We start from the raw sequence: 21,394 nt of genomic DNA, 5'->3' as shown, positions 1-21,394 counted from the left end.
GTTAAATAGCTGTGTCAACCATGCCTGCATGAGGTTGACAAATTAGATTTTATTTTTTTCCTGTGTGTGTGTGTGTGTGTGTGTGTGTGTGTGTGTGTGTGAACATCCTCCATCGTATTCAACCAAAATTATTTTAAATTGTCAGCCAGGTTCTGTTTCACCCTACATATTGTCACAAAAGTGAGAATATTTATACAAAAGGAAAATAAACAACTGTCAAACCTTAGTGACCTGTTTTCCTCTAACAAAACTGAGGACAATTAGACCTCCACTAAATTGCCGTCCCGAGGAAACCCCACACCACCCACCACCATCCTTTTCACATCTGATTAGTGAACATAGTTAATACAGCAGCATGTGGTGAGCACTGAAAGAGACGAGAGAGTTCAAGCATGCCTTAGCAGCTTCTTTTTGTCAGCAACTCACTCTGATATTTAGTGAGCTGCACATACACAGCCAAGGGCCCGTCTAGCACACTCATGCAAATGCATATATGCATAAAGTGTAATATGTGAATGTATATTTTTGCATGTGTGGTTTGGTGCTTGTTTTAAATTTGTATGTCTAAGTTCACATTCACACATTTAAATAATGCAAGGATAGTGCATACACCTTTGCCCACCACCAGCATGTGTAGATACACATATGCATATTTTTATTTGTACACGCTTGCACAGGGAGTGAGATTTTTCATTCCCACTCCATCGTTTCCCTCCTCTTTCTGTCTCAAAGCAGGTTCTGAAGTGACACACTAAATAACTATTAGAGTTAGGGTAAGAGAGGGGGAGGAGAAAGAGTAAATGAGAGAGCACCTCCCCAACAGTGGCAATGTGAGAGAGAGAGAGGGAGGGGAAGGGAGCAAGAGGGAAGGGAGAGCAGAGGAGCTTAGCGAGGAATCTGCATTATAATTAGCTCTGAGAGCTGGTGGCTGTTTTTCAACCAGTTTTTGTTTTCTTTAGGAAGAGAACAAGAAGAAGAAGAATCAGGCAGAAGAACACACATTTGAAAAGTCTGAGCTGTTTCAAAAAAGAAGCAGAAAGAAAAAAAGGAGGAAGAAGCCTGGAGGAACACAAGGCAGCGATGGACCGCAGAGTGGCTCAGTCTGACCCTGGGGTGGCCTGGATTCACACACTGCTGCTGGCCACCATCCAGCACACACACTAGGCTGCCAACGCCAGTGAGGTACAATGCTCTCTTTTCTTACACACAAAAACACAAAGCAAAAAAAATCTACATGCACTTTCCGCCTTCCTGTTAGTGTTTTGCTCCAAGTTAGAGATTTTTGCTACTGCGAGCAAAAGTCAACCTGTGTTATTTGCCAGAGGGTGAAGGTTGTGTTTTTGTGTGAACTTGGAGAAAGTAGTGCTGCACCTCCTGTCAGGTGCATTGCATTTATCTCACAGCATATATGTTCTGAAAACAAAGGGAGATATCATTAATATGTGGGACACAGAAAACAATACAACTCTGTTTGCCTGGATATTGTTTTGTCTTTACTAACAACTAGCTGTTTAAATGAATTCAATGCACTGCAGTGGAATACAGGGTTAAATGTGAAATGTGATCATTTTGCCTTTACGTTTCTTGCAACGCAAAAATTGTAAATATCCAGCTCAAGTAGATGCATTAATCCTGGCAGTGGAATCTCTATTCATGTATTCTCTTGGAAGAAGTTGCGGCTTGCATCAGTAATGTTTTCAGCAGCTCCCTAGGCAGTGCATTTTGAGGTGAGTCTTGAATGTGATGGTTACAGTGCAGCAATGAGTTGTTGCAAAGCAGGGCAGGTAAGTGCATGTCTGGAGTATGTTGGATGTGGGTTTGTTAAAAACTGTACATGGTTGAAACTTGGCAATGCAGCTCATACACTCTGTTCTTCTTTTTGGGACATTTTAGCATAAGTCTGTTTATCTGCCTGTAGCTTCAGGCGAAGAAAGAGGAGTTCACTGAGGAGTGTATGTGGATCTGTGTGTGTGTGCTCTTATACATATGATGTATATGTTAGTTAAGGTGTTCATGCACATACTACATACATGTGTGTTTCCCAGAAGAAGAACACTGTAGCTTGGGTTTTCCTTCACCCTCTCACACTGTGTGTTTGTTCAGTTGCGGCCGAGCTGTTGACACGGCTGCATGAGGGACAAACAACAACGTAAATATGACATTCAGCAGCCAAATTTGGATTTACAGCACTGTGGAAGCTGCTTAGTGTGGTGATTGTGACCCACATCTGAAGCACATTATTACTCCCCAGACAGAAATGCCATCAGTGAGAAGGTGAGCTGAGGTGATGGCTGCCTTTCTGTCTGCTATTGTGATGAGTAAGCATATTGTCATGTAAACTGACTACTGCTGCTGCTGCTGTTTGCATATATTGACTGGGGGCACAATTAGATAGCTGTGGGTGTTTTCTGGGTTATCAGTGGTATCTTTGACTGGAGCACACCACCTGCATGCTGGTAGATGTACCAGCACAAAGCTCTCCTTGGAAAATTGGAAAAGAGATTTAGGGTGACTGATTTGCTTTAGCCGCGATTGAATTTCTACTGAAGATTTGATTTCATGCTGCATGGCTGCTCATATTACAAACACATTTATAACTTCGCTCACCACAGTGCCCCCTCCCTTTCACCACTTCCTCTCCCCCTCTGCAACTGTATGTCTGGAGCACACCTGCCCCATCACCTGCCACTCAGACAGTGACTGTCTGAGTGTGTGTCTGCTGTAGGGAAGCGATTCAGGATGCCACACCTCACACTCAACCCACCTATGAACCAAGCAAAGCTTGCTTGAATGCAAAAGCTGCCCAAGTGCCTCAAGGTGTTTACATTCATGTGCACGTATACATGCTTAGCCGCTAACCTGAATGTGTGTCTATGCTCTGTTTTACACTGATCTGTTTAGTTAAAACCCTTAGGCAGCCTGCCTTCTAAACATCAGTGACACTTGTACTTTCAGGAGGCTCACTCGGCCTTTTGGCTTGTGGCCTAAATAGCAGCGGCCTTAATAGCTCATAATAGCAGTCCAGCTCTTGCACATTTATGGTTGAATTTCTTTGTTTATTTTCTACCATGGCTTAGCAGTCAGTTTCAAAGGAATGAGCATGCTGAGTCATTGAGGGAATGTGAAAAAGTGTCTGTGCGTTAGAAGGTCTCCCACGAAGGTTGGGCACTTATAAAACAGGCCACCTACTTAGTTGCAATCCGTGTATTCTGTTAATAATAAAATAATGTTAGGCTTTAGAAATTACATAAACCATGCATTTCTGAGACAGCAGTGCACAGACCGTTTATTGGCTAATCTGCATGTCGGAGAATATTTGCTTATACATGAAGATTAAAATAGACAGAGGGTTAAAAGCTGAGCCCAGAGGTGACTTGTGCCGAACATGACCCCGGCTGCTCTGCGGTACACCTGTCTAGCACCTTAGCCCCCAGGTTATTTCTCATGGTGACTTAGCCAATACAGTGTGGTGTGTGCTTCAGTTATACTCATGTTAGATAAAACATTTCTGACTTAGGAGATATTGGTTCTTCACTAAAATGCTTGATTTGAGTCTCTTTGCTCTTCTGGAAAAAAAAACGCACATACACCAGGTATTTTTCAATAACTTTAAGGCTTGTTAGCTCCTTTTCAATTCATCACTCTAATCCTTTTGACACTGCTAGTATTCAGCTTGGACTTTTGAATAGTTTATAGCTTTAGCTCTGGGCTAAAGTAGACTTGTTTCTGGATGGCCAGTTTGTTTGCTGTATTCCACTTTTACATTATCATGTTTCAAAACAGCAAGCAGCTCACTGGATGGCTTGTCCATACCTGTCCAGATAATGAAAGCAAGAAGTGGTGCGGAGGAGGGGGATGAGGAGAAACTGCTGGTATTCAACTGGGGAAAAGTGGAGTGCAGAGCTAGAAAGCAGTGAAGAAGAGAACAAGAGTGAACACAAGAACAGATGAATGCAAGAGATGCATCAGCAGTTTGTTGTAAAGTAGGTCAGCCTCTTGAGCACTCAGTGGCAAAGGATCAGATTGGAATCAAAGTGCTCTGATTGACAGCTTGAGTACAGCAAACACAGTGTCCTCCTTTTTCTGTTACTTTAAACCAGGAAAAAACTTAAATGAAACTACTGCACATATGAGAATGGGACAAACACCTTTTAATGTTGCCTACTACCTAGCCACTAGTGCTGATATGCATTAACATAAAAATTTTCATGTAACTTTGACAATGGATTAAAGGATAAGGCTAAGTTTATTTGATTTACAGCCATGTAAACATTTAAGGATATGGTTGATGATAGTCTACATTTTGTTATTGTCGACAAATCCCATGATAAGACCAAAACCAACAATGCCTTAGTTCAGCTCTCAATACTTCCCAGCCTCCCCACCCTGTCACAAGCTGACTGGTTCCTTCTGAGGATCTTTAAAACAGGTCACAAATACAGCATAAAGTTTCAAGCTTATCTCCTAAAAAGGCTGGCAATACATATTCGGTCCTCTGGTTAATCTTTACAGCAGCAAGATAAGTGGTTTGGAAGTGACTCCAAATAATTATGGTCATGAAGAAACATGTCATCTACAGGAGTGTAGCTCACTGATGTGTTTTTAGAAGTGTTTGTGCTGATGACGGGGCCCTTTGGCATACTGCATTAACACTTTTATTCCACTGTGAGATATCTGAAAATTATTATAGCTACATATAAAATATCAAAGTCAAGATACTGTAAATCCGTAATGCTCTAGAATTACATTTCTTTATTCATTTTTCAAACATTTCTTGACAATAACCAGAGTTGACGGGTGTTTGCAAACAAGAAAAAAGTCAGTCTGTATATTTTTTTCAACAATAATATCACCACAGAGTAGAACAGTGACTATCTCCATTTGTAAATGGGCTATTATATGCTCCATTGTGTGTTCACTGAGCCTTGCTTGGTGAGGGTACTTTCAATAAATGAAAACAGAAGTTGCAGTACTGTGCAAAAGCCATTAGTTTTGTAGTTTTAGAAATGTTTTCATGATAATTTATAGATCCTTCTCAGTCTTGAGGTATAATCAGAAAATATAGGAAATATGTACACAACACATTTTGCAGAATAAAATGGCTTCAACAGTCCAAAGTCAGTATGTACTGTGACTTCCCTTTGCACTTAGCACAGCATGAATTCTTGAAACCATGACAGACCCTCCACCATGTTTCACTGAAGGCTGCTACACTCATTCTTCCACCTCTCTCCAACTCTTCCTCTCACATACTGTTGATGACTGGACCTGAAAAGTTCATCCTTCCATTCATCACTCCATAATCCTCTTTCCCACTGATCTTCACTCTAATCTTTGCAAGCTTTTGTACAGTATATCTCAGGCTTTTCTCCCCGTCCCCCTTCTGGAAATGTGGGTTGTTGGCTGCTGTCCTTCCACAAAGGCCGTTCCTCATCGAGCTTCTTCAGACTGTGGAACCATCAACTTGGCTTCCAAACAAAGATGTCCGACGCCGAGTCGGGTCCTTGCTGGATTTCCTCAGATCTCTCCAAGAATAAACTCTGACAAACTTCTCATCAGATTTGGACAGTTCTCTAGGTCTAACACTCCTGTTATTGTGTTAGACCTCCCTGGATTCTTCATATTTCTTTAGAACAGCCTGAAACCACATCTTGAGTATTCAGTTTGTTTGCTGAGTTTTTTTCTAATATTCTTCCTTTTTTTCCTATATTTTCTGAGAAATAAATGTACATAGTCACCATAACATTGCTAAAACAACAAAACTAAAAGTGGCCTAAGACTTTTGCACAGTACTGTATATCCTTTTTTTTCTTTAGGAACTCCCCCAAGTATAAAATATGCCAGATCTAGTAGGATATCAGTGTTTATGATTTAATTTTTTACCTACTTTTTTATGTTCTGCCAGAATCTCTGTAGAATCCCAGAAGGCAGGCAATCATTCCCATGCCATCATTCTGCATTTTCATCTGCACAGTTTTGTGGTGCTTTAATTGAACCTTGACCCGTTTGCTGGGCTTCTAAAAATTTGAATGGATTTAACTTTTCATATGTCCATGAAACCTGCCAAAACATCCTAAATCAGCACTCTTTTTCTTAGAATCTCACTGCATACAGATAACCATCATCTGTCAGAAGGTACTGATTATGAGATTTCTGGATTTACTGCGTGTTGGATCTGTGGCCCTGCAAGTTGGTAGCTTTTTGCGATTTATGACAAAGCACCATAATTACTGGAGATCAGGGTTTTCCATAGGTTTGTCAATAGCTCCTTTGTGTCTTTATCATCCTGACTGTGTGGTTTTGGGGAGGGGAGGTGAAAGGTCCAAAAGTCTTGGCGTTTACTTGTGAGATTGTGGCCATTTTTCCAGGCTTAAAAAAAAAGACATGCTATTTGTCCGTTTCTGTTAGCATCAGTCCCACAGGGTGAGACAAGGTCGGGGAAACCCTCTCTATGTCTTGTCATGTTCAGTCAAAGGCTGATTGCGTCTCTCAAACACACACATTCAGATGTGCTGTTTCTCTGTCATAGCTTTGTGTGAAGGTTGACAGGTTGTCATTATGCCTCTATCTAGTGTCTCAGAAGGTCATGGGTAAGTTGCCTGAGGCTATAGAGGAGGATTAGGAGGACCCACACCATGTGTAAACATTTGGGTAGCCCCTTCAACCTGCCTCCTCTGTTCCCTCTGGGGTTCTGCTCACCTGTCTCGGTGGGTGGAGGCTGGAAGAGGAACAAATACCAAGAAACTCCCTGACCTGAATTCATTGAACCATTCTCAACATTCTGACATGTGATCTTACAGAAGAAATTGCACATTAGTCACGACATCTGGTGTGCTTTCTCCGACTGGAATTCAAGTCTTGCTGAAGTGACTTGTTGTTGACTGGAATTCAAGTCTTGCTGAAGTTTTTGTTTTGATAGTGATTTAGATGAAGCCCTTTAAAATACCAAGAAGATACTTCCTGGCTTTTCATCCAGATATTTGAGGTGTGAAATATTGCAAAAAATGTAAGTTACATGCATTGCCATCAACTTGGTTGAGGCAAATCACTTTGCTTAATCAATCAATGCTTATGGCATTGATATGGAAAAGGTGTAAATTTACTGTCAAATGGTTGTACTCGCAACAGGAAAAACAAATTGAGAAATTTTATTCTTTCAAAATTTCCAAAGGTCCATCATGTGACAAAAAAACCTGCCTACATCAAACAAGCACATGAACTTACTATATAATGTCTGAATATAATCAGCTTGTTCCGAACTGCACGTACTTTGTTTCTTGTTGGCAAGATAACAGAGTCAACACTATCTCAGTGCTAATAGAAAATGTTACAAAAACCGGTTTCGCTAAAGACAGAGGCCAGAAGGGTGGTTTTCTGAGAAGTGATGTCATGTCTTGCTTCAGCAGACAATGCTCGGCTCTTTAGTCTGCTGCGTGGCAATTAGTGGTCCGATGTGACCGAGTTAAACTGTGATCTCACACATACACATGAGCTGGTCACACCACACCGTTAGGACACTCCAGTCTGTCTGACCAAACACACCAGACCTGCGCTCATGGATAGAAAGTGTGTGGGGGAAGGAACCAACATTATGATTTTTCAAAGAAGGAACCAATAGGAGGTTTCCATTTTTATAAGTTCCACAAACTCTGATCAGTATGATTTAATATAAGTTGGCTATTTTTAATCACCCACACCTCAACTCTGTAAAGTACTCAATGATCTCCCAGTATTACCCCACCTCTTCAGCTACGGGAGGTAGAGTGGTCGTTTCCTAACCAGAAGGTTGCTCAAGTTGCTCCCAATGGCCAGAGCAACACCTTGCAGGGACAGGGTCGCCATTGGGGTGTGTGTCTGTGTGTGAGTTGGCACCGCAGATGGCTGCGTCAGTTCTGTACCGGAGACCAATTCCTTGTGTGTGTAACAGACTTGGCCAATAACAGTATTATCATTAATAGGCATTAAATGATTTCACAGGCTTTAGTGTTTATAGTGTAGTTTGATCAAACAGAATTCCCACTTTGTTTTACCACTTTGTTTTAGTTGAGCACTTTTAGGAGCCATTAATGTTTTTCTAGACAACCAAAGAACCACGCAGGTTTAAGTAGACTGTATGTTTTGGGGCTGTTTCTGTCTCAGTTTGTTAGTGGGCAGTTTGAGAAAGAGGAGGAATGACATGCAGCAAAGGCCCCCAGACAGAATCAAGCCATGACATTATGATTACAGTATATGGTATGATATGCACCTTGACCACCAGATGATCAGAGAGACATGAAGTGCACAGACTGATTCTTTACAGAGTGAAGTGTACAGAGTCACAGCACTTGGTTTCCAGTGACCTGCTGTCATGACAAGGGATTTATCTTGATATGTATTTGGAGTGCTCAGCAGTGCAGCCAGACACTTCGATCACAAGGGAGCTCACATACAGTCAGCAGCCTTTCTAGCACTCACAACAGTGAATAAAATAGTCCTGTATCCAAATTCTGATATGGATCAGTACCAAAATCTAACCAATTGTTCCGTGGCCCATACCCTGCCCTTTCCAAATCTCTTCATTTTGAATTATGCTGTTAACAAACCATTAAATAAACAAACCAACAAACTCTGGCAAAAATATAACCCCCCCCTTGGGGGAGGTAACGAACCATAAGCCTGAGAAAATAGTTTTTAAGTTTGCTTATGAACATGGGTGCAGTGACAGACATCAGATCATTAGGCAGAGACTGACGTAACAAAAAACCACCATCTTACCAGATCTGTATCTTAGTTCTGGGACATGTTAGTTCCAGTCTGTGATGTCTTGAGGGTTGGCCACAGTCAGCCCTACTACCAAGCAAGACCACAACAACACTGGTCAGAACTGCTATCCCTACTGAGAGGCTGATGTTGCTTGACTTAATTAAAGGATAAGGCTAGTTGTAATTCTTTTTCTTCCATAGCCTGTCTGTGGCACTGAGATACAAATGAAGGACCATAGAGGAACCGTTTTCTGCTGAAGGGTCACAAATATATAATTTTATTTTTAAATGATTTCTAAATTATTTCATTAAACAGCTGGGCGTGATGGCTTTTAGCAAGCATAACTAACATTGGAGTATATAGTGCATATGTTGGGATCTATTTTCAGCTGTGGTTTAATACAGATTTGTGGTCTTGTGAGTATTTAAAGCAGCAGAATGGTGTATGTGGGGATAAATCTAAATGTACTGGAGTGCCTGTATTCATAGTTGGATCAGTTTGCTGTTAGTTTCAGTCCTTTCATGGAATGTTTTGATAGAAACATTTAAAAGTTGATTTTTGCAGTTTAAGTGAAAAGTGACATTTCTAGAGCAGCCACCATGCTGTTGAGTTTGAAAGGTCCATCACAGTCAGACCTGTACTGCTGTTGTCTGGTATGTTTGACATTGATGTTTGATCGATAAATGTCTGGCAGTCTGCTTTGCAGGCCCACACCCAGCAAATAAAAGTAGGCTGTTGTTGCCAGCCTAAGAAAGCTTATGAAATTACTAAGAGTTTGTTGAGTCATTTATCAACAGTAAAACCCATGTCCATGCACACAAGATAAGTTGACAACTCTTACCAGCTATGCACAGTTATACAGTGTTCATTGTCTTGTCTGAAACATTAAGGATCTTCCATACTACCTCTTTAAAACTGTTACCATCATACTCACCTTCATGAACCACAAACCGCTCCAACAGTGAATCCACTATCCATTTTAACACCCCTCATCTTCCCCTGACCAACAAACTTTAATTGTGCAATTACACAACATTTGCTTTTGTCATAGAGCTAAATCAGCCATGGATTTATGTTCATATTTATGTGATATACTTTATTAAAGGATTTTTCTGAGACCTTTAAGATGAAGAATATCACAATTAAAAATGCTCCTCGTATGGCTGCTGGCATTAAAGGCATGCCGGAGTGCCATTCATTAACTGCTGCATGCAGACACGCTGTCTTAGAGCGGCCTAGTGAAATTACAGGGGGAGTCCCTGACAGCAAAGTCCATAACCGTCACAAATAACACCCTGCTATGACAAGGGAAATTACATGGCTTTGCCATTTAAAATTTAATAGCGTAATTTAATTGTATCAGCACGATGCATGATCAGTGTGTGTGATGTTTTGGTAGATGTAGTGAGGCTTATTGTCAGTTTTTGGGATCTTTGAGGCCTGTTGATCAAATGAACAGAGAGCTAATTTTCTGTTTATTTATGACACTTGGCAGATGGAGGATTACTGTAGGTGAACATTCATTAGTTAGGAGAGTACTGAAAGACAAGATAAGCAGAGAAACTATTTTTTTCCTTAACTATACACTGTAAACAAGGAAATAATTCATATTTAATCTAATAAATTGTTCACATAAGTAAAGTTTAGATAAGACTGTACATCTACAACAGGATTTACAGTTGAACCAGCCAGTAATAACATCCAGACACCAGTAAACTTGTGTCATTATGCACCAGTGGTCTGGATGTGTTTATATGGCTCAGTGGCTGCACTACTGTATATGAGTGTATCAGTATAAGCAGTTCCCACACCCTCTCAGGTGTCCTGTGCTCAGGGCAGCCTGGCCCAGGTACACAGATAAAGGCTGCCTTTGTCTGCAGCAAGGAATAGGTAACCATTTGTACCAGCACTTGTGTGTGCGTGCATGTGTGTGTGTGTGTGTGTGTGTGTGTGTGTGTGTGTGTGTGTGTGTGCGCGCGCGCGCATACAAGACATTATGTGAGTGTGCGTAAGAGAAACAGAGAGAGATAAGACTGACTTGGCTGGCTACCTTTTCTGCAACAGCAGCTGTGGCTTTTCAACCTCATATTCACAGCATACAGCACATGTGCACTCAGTAAACACAGTAGGATGGTAAGCTGTGACATCCAGTCTGTGACTCTCTGTGCAAAAACAAACACCACTATAAACAAAGTTACTCTTTTACAAAAAGCATTATGCTTTTATGCCCTTAAGGGACAGCCCTGTGAACATGTAAATTACAGATGTACGGTTAAAAGTGATGCTGCTAATGTAAATGTAAAACATCTGTATCTCAGAAATGTTGTTTCAGTATGATCATTAAACTCTAAAATACAAATATGAATATATGAATTGAAGAATATAATTTCTCAGAATTATTCTTGACCCCAAGCCTGTAGTATGTGTGTATGGTTGTGAACAACCATAGAGAGAAGTTACCAATTCACAGCATGACTTTCTCTGTGCCCTAGATTGCTCACTATACAGTACACTAATGTTGTATTTTGAGGGTATGTGGCAGATTAAAGTGGAAAAACAAAGTGAAGTGACTGAGATGGGCTTAAAAATGCCAGTGTGCAGACTGAAATCATTTGATTTTTATGTGTGCTTGTAGTAGATAATGGCTGCTCACAAAAAAAAGTAAGATGATGTGGCTTTGGCAACTGGTCAGAAAACAATACATTGTTTATTTTTGTCACCAATCTCTTAAGTTTTAAGTTTGGAATTGTCACTGACCCAAAGTCAGTTTTAATAACTTCTGCTTTCCTATTATTTACTATGTTTTTCTTAAGTAAACATTTTAGTCCTCAGAAAACACAGACATTTGAACATCCACAGTAGCTAAAATTCTAGAATAACTGAACAGACCCATCTGCTTGTTCAGTAAAAAAAAAAAAAAAATCCTATAACCTTAGAGAATAAATAGTTAAGGCTTGAATTTTTGGACTTTTGCCAAAGATAGTCTGTGGTGTCTAAGAGTAATCTTTGCTGTTGGGATGACTCTTGCAAAGTATTATGATTAAAATGGTTGAGAGACAGCTAAACATGGACTGCTGTACCCTTTCAGTCACATTTATCTTTCTGTGTGTGTGGGTGGGGGGGGCTGCTAAACAGACAGGAAAAGCAACTGGTATCCACACAGGAAACAATACTGAAACTAGTATAATGTGGCCATGATACCAGTAGGCTAAATGCTAATGCTCTGCAGTCTAGTAATTCACAAAAGCACACATGACCTGGGAGAACAAGAACTAAATATCTTTTAACTGCCAAACAACAGAAGTATTTTAGACATGAACATCTTTTGGTTATTAGATGCTGCTGTTGACAGTGATTTGAATGTAGGACCAAATGATGTGAACCTGTGAGAATGTGACTAAATTGAGTGTATGAGGCCGTGTGTTTTATGTTTGTGTGCACCATTCGTTTTACCCGGTGTTTAAGTCAGAAGTTAAGGATTAGCTGCTCAGGAAGCAGGAGGGTGAAAGAGACCAAGCTCCACTGGTGTGTGTTTAAACAGCCTGTCAGTAGAGCGACTGTAACTTTGACCTGTTGCAGGGTTTCGGCAGACCCTGTAAATATTCAATCGCAAAAGGTGCCTACTAGCTAATGTACACTGACAGGGAAGTAAACCAACAACCACATTGATAGATGAGTGCAGCTCTCAGGTGAAAAGTGAGAGTGCTGAGGATGTGCGCTCTTCCTCTGTCTGTTCGTCTGTTGTGGTATTTCTGTCTGCAGCTGGTGCATGTGTTAAGTATAGGGGCAGAATGCTGTGTGCAGAGTGGTCTTTAATTAGCTCAGGAAGACACAGCTCAGGAGACGCACTACACCAGACTTAAGCGTGTGTGATTGTGTGTCCATGCATGTACAGTGCATGTGTGTCTGTGTATATACTCTGGGAAACATTCCGCATATGCCAGTAGTTCTGGGGTTCATCTTGCTATTTCCAGGTGTGTGTGTGTGTGTGTGTGTGTGTGTGTGTGTGTGTGTGTTAATGAGGCTACATGAATCCCAAAAATATACAGAAGCCATTTTAGAAAGTCATTCCCTCTGTATGTCATGGACTTAAAGTTGGCTGAAGTTTATTAAACTTGCATAACACTGCTTACTCTTCATTATACAGCAACTGAATATACTGTGTTGGGTCTGCAGAATCCTCTGGCGAGTCAGTCACAGTGAGTTCAGTCGACTGTTTGATTGCAGAATAACTGGTTTGCAGAATAACTGGTTTGTTGCTGTGTTGGTTTTTACTAACACACCAGTTTGTCTTTTGATGAAGCGTTCCAGTTTTGTTACCTCAGGTTTCCTTTTGTTTTCTTCAGATATTTATTTAGAAACACACAAGTGATTTTAGACAGTTCCCAACCCATTTTGTCCACATGATGACAGATAACAAAAAGAGAAATCTGAACAGGCTATAATATTTATAATCCTGATATCCTTATTGCATAGGACACCAAACTAAATTTGTTTTAACTTCCTCCTTTTCTAATCTACATCTGTCTTATCTTCATGTCTAGATGTCTTCCAACACACAGGTTCGGGTCCACATTTGCCCAGGTAAAATTTAAATGAAAGTGACATTGAATCATGTTACCATCAACCTGCATATTGTAATGTCAGTGCAGTTGAACAAGTGTTTAAAAAATGTTAAACTGCACTCACTTGATGGGCTTTCAGGGTGAATTTATGCATTTTTGTTTGTTGCATTTACAAAATACTGACTAGTTTTAAAGTCCATTAATCTCTGATCACTCTTTTTGTCCAGCTGTTTATAATCCCTTAACTATATAGTCTGGACTGTTCCACCAGAATAACTACAGCACCGCACAGTGTTGGACTATAAATGATGCACTAATAATAAAGCAAAAAAGAACAAAAACATTTGCTAATTATATTTATATTTGACTTTAAATTATGAATATTTTTATAATTATGAATGGACTTTACTGCAGCCAACTGTCGTGCACTTGTCTTTGAATTAACGCAACCAAAGAAAACATAAAATAAACAGATGAAATTTTAAAAGACATAAGATTATGTACAATGTGTTCTCTGTGTCAGTAATGAAAGATACTGCATTTTGTCTTAGTGAAACCGTCTCCATATGGTATTACAGAAGGTGTGTGAAATTTCTTCACGAAAACTTCCTGGTCCATCTTCATGGTTGCCGCTATTCTTTCTCTAGCTTGCTAAATTACAGTACATCACTATGTAAGCTAACACAACAAACATTGTCAAGCCGTAGTGACTGTGTGTAAACTTATTTTTCCTCTTTGATTGGCTCTTGGTGGTTAAACTGCAGGCACAGTGACCCGAGAAAACAGTCTGTAGTGTTTTACATTAATAAAAGTTGAATACAAGTTTTCATTTCCCTTTCTTCTTTCACAGCTCCCATGTATTTGTTCAGACATGCTCCCTGGTTATGGATTCTCACCTTTTCCTGATTTTCAACTCCACCTTCACGCTTTTTGCTGCCGAGCAGAGAGTCCCAGTATGTGGATCCCTGGCTCAGGAGAGTCCCAGACTCTGAGCGAGGCCCAGGAGGATAGGCCTCTCCTCCATTCATGCCAACACAAGCATGTTGCTGTGTGCCAGCAGGAAACATTGGCTTTTATCGAGCTGCAGCCACCAGTGACTCCTAAACTAAACAGTCTTGGCTCTCCGAGATCAACTGATGCACAATGCACGACACACTTCCCACCACTGAATGGTTTTAGACACACTCTAAATGAACTGAATGAAATGCAGAACGGCTGCCACAGGACAGACAGTGAACACAAAACAGCAGTGAATTTGAACTCTCATACATCTGCGGGTGACGGAGACCTTGAATGCCATGATGACTTCAGGACTTCTTTGCAGGAGCAAACTGAAAAGTCACGAATTGTTACAACAGTATGTCGTCCTCTACACGCAGCCCTTAGCCTCCCTCTGTCGTTCCCTCTGTCCTCTCTATACACAAACAGAGACTCCTGGGAATCTCAGTTGCCTTGCTCACCATGCTCATCTGAAGGTGCTGGGTGTCAGAGCCCTGACTCCTGCCAGCCACAAAGGAGAACATCACAGCATTCACTGAAAGAGAAGTCTATCCGTGAGCATGCACTTTTTCACAGACAAAGTTTAAATAACAATTACATTTTAGAAACTCTTTACATGCTTCCTCTTGACCTAAAAAAGATATTTTCTTGTTTCCAGGGCGAAAGATGCAGGTTTATTCCCCAGACAGCCTGAGTGATGAATCTCTCAGCAGCCCAATTGCAGACTACATCTTCCCTGGACCTTTTGCATCTTTCCTGGAGGAGGAACTCAGTGGATTATCTTCCCTGGAGGCCATTTCAAGTCCTTCATCCACAGACGGTGTTACAGACCTCCCAAACCTCAGTGGAGGTGATATTTTCAGTCTACCTGCAGAACCACTGCACATAATTGAGCACTCAGTAACAGGAGTGGAGGAAAATGACGGGAGTAGGGAGATGTCAAATGCCACTGGGGGGAGCTTTATGTTGCGTGGCCGTCAAGGGGACCAAGAGCGACGGCGCTTCTCAGCTTCAGAGCTGATATCTAGACTGCAGCTCTCCCAAAAGAAGAACTCCTTCACTCTGAAGCTGGGCAAATCGCTGTCTGCACGCGTAGCCTCCAGAGACAGACAGAGCTCCAATAGCCTCAGCTCCAGCCCGGACTGTGAGTAGACCATTAGATTCCACATCATGAGAATGTTTAGTCTAAAACAGACTTGAAAAATTTGAAGCTGTCCTTTATGACACTAAAAGCCTGAAAAAAGAAAGTAATTCTTCCCTGCAGCTCTATTTTAAAAGGCTAAAAAATGTATATTTGTATACTGATTAAGAAGACATAAGCAAGTGAGCTTAAACAACAGAGAATGTTGACATAAGGGCTTAAACACAGGGCATTAAAGCATATATGATGTCTCTTGTCTCTTCCCTTGTTGCCATTTCTGCATTACCTGCTTTATATCTTCTCCAGGTAAGTCTAACTCCAAGCAGCGCAGCTCTGGAGGCTCTAGTGATAGCGCCCCCCACAGTCCTGTAGAACCTGTGCCACCTCTGCCCAGCAGTGACAATGGGATGCCTTTGCATCGGTGGAGCTCAAAACTGGGGTAAATATGAATTTAAAATATTAAAGCATAAAGGTTATATGCCATATACTAATAGAATTTTACATTTTTTGTACAGATTGCGAAAGAAATCCATAGAGGAAGACTTAGGCACAGTTCCATCTGTTGCTTGCACCAATCGCTTATCACGGTTTTTGCCAAGTTGTAAGTTTCCCAGAGAGATTTGTTTTTCATAATTGTTTAGCTGTTGCACCTGTAGTCTTGCTTGCATTTTCCTGTAACCACCTTTTTAATTGTTTCATTTTTATTTATTTATTTATTTTTTGCCTCCTGCTTTTTCCTGCAGCAATTCTGTACCAGGAATACAGCGATGTTGCCATCAACAGAGAGATCCAGAGGCAACAGGGGAAGGAGCCAGGCACAGAGGAGGAGGGGCTCAGGGACGAGGGCTCAGACTGGACCCCGTCTCCATCTAATCTGTCTCCATCCAGCTCCTTCCGTTCCTCACAAGGCTCTGCTTTTGCACTGTGGCAAGACATACCCGATGTGCGAACCAGCGGTCAGCTCGACAACTTCAGCAACGAGGAGAGAAAGTTGCAGGAGGTGAATAAATAACTCTCTTTGCATCTGGGTGTGATTAAATTCTCTGGGGTGACACAACTATTTCTTAAATCATGAGGCTGAAATACTGTCTTTCTTAACTCAGGCAAAGTTTGAGCTGGTGACTTCTGAAGCATCGTACATTCGTAGTTTGACGATTGCGGTGGACCACTTCATGTTGTCGCAGGAGCTCTCTGAGTGTCTGGGAGCTCAAGAGAAGCAGTGGCTCTTCTCCAAGCTGCCTGAAGTCAAAGATGTCAGTGAGAGGTGAAGTAATAGTCACTAATGTGCCTCTTTTACCCTCAAGCCTTTATTTTAACACCTCCATTATCACGTCTGCTTCTGAATGTATTTTCCGCTCACATGTTGCCTATAGGTTTCTGCAGGACCTGGAGCACAGGTTGGAAGAAGACATTCTGCGTTTTGATGTGTGTGACATCGTTCTGGATCACTGCCCGGCTCTGCGCAGGGTGTACTTACCTTATGTAACCAACCAAGCATACCAAGAGCAGACATACCAACGTTTGCTGTGAGTAATCGCTTTAATTACTGTGTATATATAGCATATCAGCTGATTGAGACCTGAATATACTGTATATGCAGGCATTATATTCACTCTCAGCGGTGGTGCATTAAGTCCAATAGTTTTTTGGATAGATGTCCATAATTTCCTCTAAGGGTGTTCAGGTATTGTTTTACACCTGCATGACTTGCAGGTGGTTCATTTTAAGAAAGCTTTAAGAAATTTTTTTTCTCAAAGTAAATAACATGCCTGAATTTTCAGTCATTAAAAGTGTTTCTCTAAATTTCCACATCTTGTCCTCTCAGACACGACAGCCCTCGTTTCCCTGGCATCCTGGCTCGTTTGGAGGAGGACCCCATCTGCCAAAGACTTCCTCTGACCTCTTTTCTAATCCTTCCGTTTCAGAGGATCACACGGCTTAAAATGCTGGTGGAGGTACAGGATTAAACATTCACTGCAGAATTCACATGTGCACTTGAAACCCAATTACAGGGAGTAACTGGAATAATATTGGGACTGGCCAATCAATTCACAGCAGCAAGTTTCTTCCCCAACAGTGCCTGACAGGACTATTGTTTACTTTTTGGCATGTCTTCAAGACCCATCTTTATTTTTTTCAGAATATCTTAAAGAAGACGACGCCAGGCTCTCGAGATGAGGACACTGCCACGAAAGCTTTCAATGAGCTAAAAAAGGTGGTGATTATCATCCCTAATAGCCAGTTGGATGCGTACAAGTATTATCACTGGTGAGGCACAACAGTAATAACCATGCTGGTATGTGTCTTCTCAGATCATCAAAGAATGTAACTCCAGTGTGCAGTCAATGAAGAGGATGGAGGAACTTATTCATCTCAATAAGAAAATTCATTTTGAGGGAAAGGTGACTAACATCATTGTGAATGTTTTTTTCAACCCTGAGGATATAGGATTCACTTTATCATCTTTATTTTTGACATTTTTTTGCTGTTTTAATAATTTAGTAATGCATTTCCTGTCTTTGTAGATCTTTCCTCTGATCTCTCAGTCCCGCTGGCTGGTAAAACACGGTGAACTCCTGGAAGTGGACACTCAGATGATGAGTATTTCTGGATCAAAGCTCAAGCTACCCACCAAGCCTGTGTATCTCCATCTGTTCAATGACTGTCTGCTGCTGTCCAGGAGGAAGGAGTGAGTGAGGCAGTTGATACCAAGAGACCAATATTCCACTGATTGATTACTTGTGGCACAGAGCAAAGGAACCTTCAGAAAATGTATTTTCCTAGTTATTCTATCTAATACAATGCTCACATGCAAGATCTATGTTGAAAATGTTACTAGGCTGTAATTATGAAGTGATTCCTCTAAGCACTGTTATGAATGGGGAACAAAGGTCACAGATTAATTTCATGAAGAATGCACACTGTTTAGTCATAGCTAATATGAGGCCTCAGCAGTTTAAATTAGTCAAATCAATTATGCATTTCCATCCCAGGAGCAGAGCCGTGGCCACAATTTTAGGACTATGGAGGTCATGAGAGCATAAACAGATGATATTTTAAATTTTGTTTAATTATGTACAGCATTTAATTATATTTTATGCTAAAAAAACACTTCGGGTACAATCTTAATACTCTCGTTTTACATGATCTTTACACAGAAGTTACCAACCAAAAGCGTTGTGTTGCGTGAGAAATATATATCCAATTTTAGCGTCTGCGTGCAAAACCTCTATCATACTCTTGCAACCGTGCCTGAAAATTGTTCTGGGGAAACACTGCCCATTAATTCACCATATCTAGCCTGAACTTTGCTTTGATTGTGGTTTGCCTCAACCACTGTGCTACAGGAAAACGACTTCAGTTCTGACTTCATGAACTACCAGGATGTATCCTTTCACCACAGCGCAGCAACACACAGAAAGGGGATTTCTGTTAAAAAGACTGCAACATTTCAATAATATGCATTTTATTTTGTTTCACTCAGTCTGCTGAAGTCTCATATTATCTTTGGCTCTAGTTTAGAATGTGTTTTTGCACATAATCTTACTTTTGCACATAGGTATTTCTTCACAGCCAATACTCTTTCAACATACATATGGCCAGTCCTATTGATCCGACCGAGGGCACCAACATTAAACAGGCTGAAAGCGACACAGACTGCACAAAATTTCACTGGGAATGTTTAATTTTTCTGCAAACACAAACATATCCCATCAAAATAATTTGAAAAATGCTATAACCAAATAAAAATTCTACACATGGTGGCTTTAAAACTTCACCAGCTGTAAAATATTTAGATATGTACTCTTGTACTGTCACTGTTGATCTTGATAGTAAAATGACTTTTGTTTGTTTGTTTTACAGTACATGGAAGTTTATGGTGTTCGTGCATGCCAAGATAGGAGAACTGAAAGTGAAGGATCTCAGTCAGAAGCTGCTGGGCGTCTCGGGCTTCATCTTTCACCTGCAGCTGTGTGAAGGCCAGCAGCTCAAGCACCACATCCTGCTCAAATCACACACTGAGTGGGTATCAAAACTTTACCCAGAATCTCTCAACAATCATTCTGTGTCATTCAAAACCAAATGCTTTAGGAAGACTGTGCTCTAACTGCCCTCATTGGTTTTGTGTCTACCAAGGAGTGGGAAGCAGAGATGGATCACAGCAATGTTTCCATCCAACCCACTTGAAGACATCGAGCAAGCAAATGAGAATGACGGTGAGTAAGGAGCCGAAGTCCACAATGAATCAGCGTAAACCATTCAGTCCACTCATTCATCTTTATTTTCCCTTATCATCTTAGATATATCCCAGGTTCAGTGCATCAAAAGCTACCAGGCCCAAGAGCATGATGAGCTAACACTTGAAAAGGCCGACATTCTTCACGCTAAGACCATTACAAGTGATGGTAAGAACTTGGATCAAGTCCTCTTTCAGATAAACTGCATTTGGCCATAAGCTGTTAAGCTTGTGTGTCTCTCACTGGCTGTAAACAAGCAGCAGATAAGAATGTGTAGTGGTTTGTTTGATGTCTAAGGGATGTTGTCTTTCACTAGGTTGGGTGGAAGGCATCAGACTGTCCGATGGGGAACGGGGCTGGTTCCCCAAAACCTATGTGGAGGAGATCACAAGCCGCAGCGCGCGCCTGCGCAACCTCAGAGAAAATATGCGCATTAAATGTGTGACACAGAAACTGAAGGGGTAGGACTAACCAACTGTACTGCATCTTGTTGTGTGTCAAAGGTACAGGTCAGTGCCTAAATGACATTTTGAAGCTTCTGGATCACTGTTAAAATTTTAGATGGCTGTGGGACTTTGGTATACTATGAGGGGACTAATACAAGCCAACGCATTTATTTACTTCCTTTCCTTGCTCTCTTTACTGCAGTCTGTGTACTTGGCAACCAAAGGATTTTCATTTTGAAATAAGAAAACCAAAGTCGGGAAATGGACTGTTTCCCAGTTGCCATTTAGAAATAGGGAAACAAAAAAGTGACCAACTGGTCATTTTTCATTGTAACAGAAAACCACAGAAAACAAAACAAACAGTCGTTATCTGGTTTAGTTTAATATGTTTATAAATGGAACTCAGGAATTAAAGTAGCCTACATGCATTCACTCTCTCCCTTGCTCAGCCACATCCATGCTTTCTCTCTCAGCAGGCAGTGAAATCTGGGTGCAATTTTCCACTCCACTAAGAGAGAAAGAGAGAGCAATTTTATTTTTTAGCAAGAATAGAACAGTGAATCAAAGTGATAAAATGTTATTTTCTGATTGTATCCTGGTGGTTATGTTCTATAGCACAAATAAAGACAGCTACAACTCTGCACAACCCTGTGAGGTAGGATCTTGTGTGATGCACAAAGCACACACTTCATCCTCCTGTCTGTCCTGCTGGGGCCTCTGACCTGCACTTTGTGTGTATGTAGCTAAGCTCCGTCCTCAGTCAAACAGACAGGCCCACAGATCTGAAATTGAATGCATGTAGGCTACTTTAATTCCCAGTTTCCATTTATAAACATATCAAACAAAATCAGTTTTTCATTTTCTGTGGTTTATTACTAAAATAAATAATGACCCTTGTTTTTGTTTCCCTATTTTTAAATGGCAATTAGATTTTTTTTCTTCTTCAGATTTTGGTTTTCTCAGTTCAAAACAAAATCCAATGACCATCACGTCCACTACAGAAGAGGATCAGGGCCACTGGACAACGTTTTTTTGAGTTCTGAATTTAAACTCAGAGTCAGAATTCTGAGATTCAAGTCAGAACTCAAATTTTGTACAGTACCATACCATACCATACCAACTTTATTTATAAAGCACTAAAAACAACCAAAGTGCTGTACATTGCAATAAAACAGTATGTATTATAAACCCACAAACAACAGTATAAAATATAATCAATATAATAAATGACTAAATCAACACAAAAATAAAATATCAAAATGC

At 40.8% G+C, this 21,394-nt stretch overlaps 1 protein-coding gene across 2 annotated transcripts; it reads left to right on the top strand.

Annotated features, from left to right (window-relative positions):
• The first annotated feature begins 898 nt into the window (after nt 1-898).
• Nucleotides 899-20,951, top strand: arhgef19 (Rho guanine nucleotide exchange factor (GEF) 19). Of its 2 annotated transcripts, XM_020612598.1 has the most exons (17): nt 899-1,182; nt 13,287-13,326; nt 14,158-14,860; nt 14,965-15,450; nt 15,754-15,886; nt 15,963-16,048; nt 16,191-16,447; nt 16,551-16,711; nt 16,821-16,973; nt 17,273-17,402; nt 17,588-17,662; nt 17,760-17,849; nt 17,973-18,136; nt 19,312-19,470; nt 19,585-19,664; nt 19,749-19,853; nt 20,002-20,951. In XM_020612598.1, exons 3-17 carry the CDS (start codon nt 14,179-14,181, stop codon nt 20,148-20,150), a joined length of 2,910 nt encoding a protein of 969 aa, XP_020468254.1. In that variant the 5' UTR covers nt 899-1,182; nt 13,287-13,326; nt 14,158-14,178; the 3' UTR covers nt 20,151-20,951. The 2 variants fall into 2 exon arrangements, with proteins under 2 accessions (XP_020468254.1, XP_020468255.1); XM_020612599.1 differs by lacking the exon at nt 13,287-13,326.
• Nucleotides 20,952-21,394: the final 443 nt, after the last annotated feature.

This window comes from Monopterus albus, unplaced genomic scaffold, assembly GCF_001952655.1.
Source record: "Monopterus albus unplaced genomic scaffold, M_albus_1.0 scaffold126.1, whole genome shotgun sequence".
In the NCBI taxonomy this organism is placed as follows: domain Eukaryota; kingdom Metazoa; phylum Chordata; class Actinopteri; order Synbranchiformes; family Synbranchidae; genus Monopterus; species Monopterus albus.
Note: the sequence above shows the minus strand (reverse complement) of the source record. Positions and strands in the feature narration are given on the sequence as shown.

Bases quoted from the DNA above. Each gene is read 5' to 3' on its own strand.
- arhgef19 (XM_020612599.1), top strand. From the start codon at position 14,179: ATGCTCCCTGGTTATGGATTCTCACCTTTTCCTGATTTTCAACTCCAC. The intron at 18,137-19,311 runs GTGAGTGAGGCA...TTTGTTTTACAG, and splicing joins CTGCTGTCCAGGAGGAAGGA to TACATGGAAGTTTATGGTGT. The intron at 19,854-20,001 runs GTAAGAACTTGG...GTCTTTCACTAG, and splicing joins TAAGACCATTACAAGTGATG to GTTGGGTGGAAGGCATCAGA.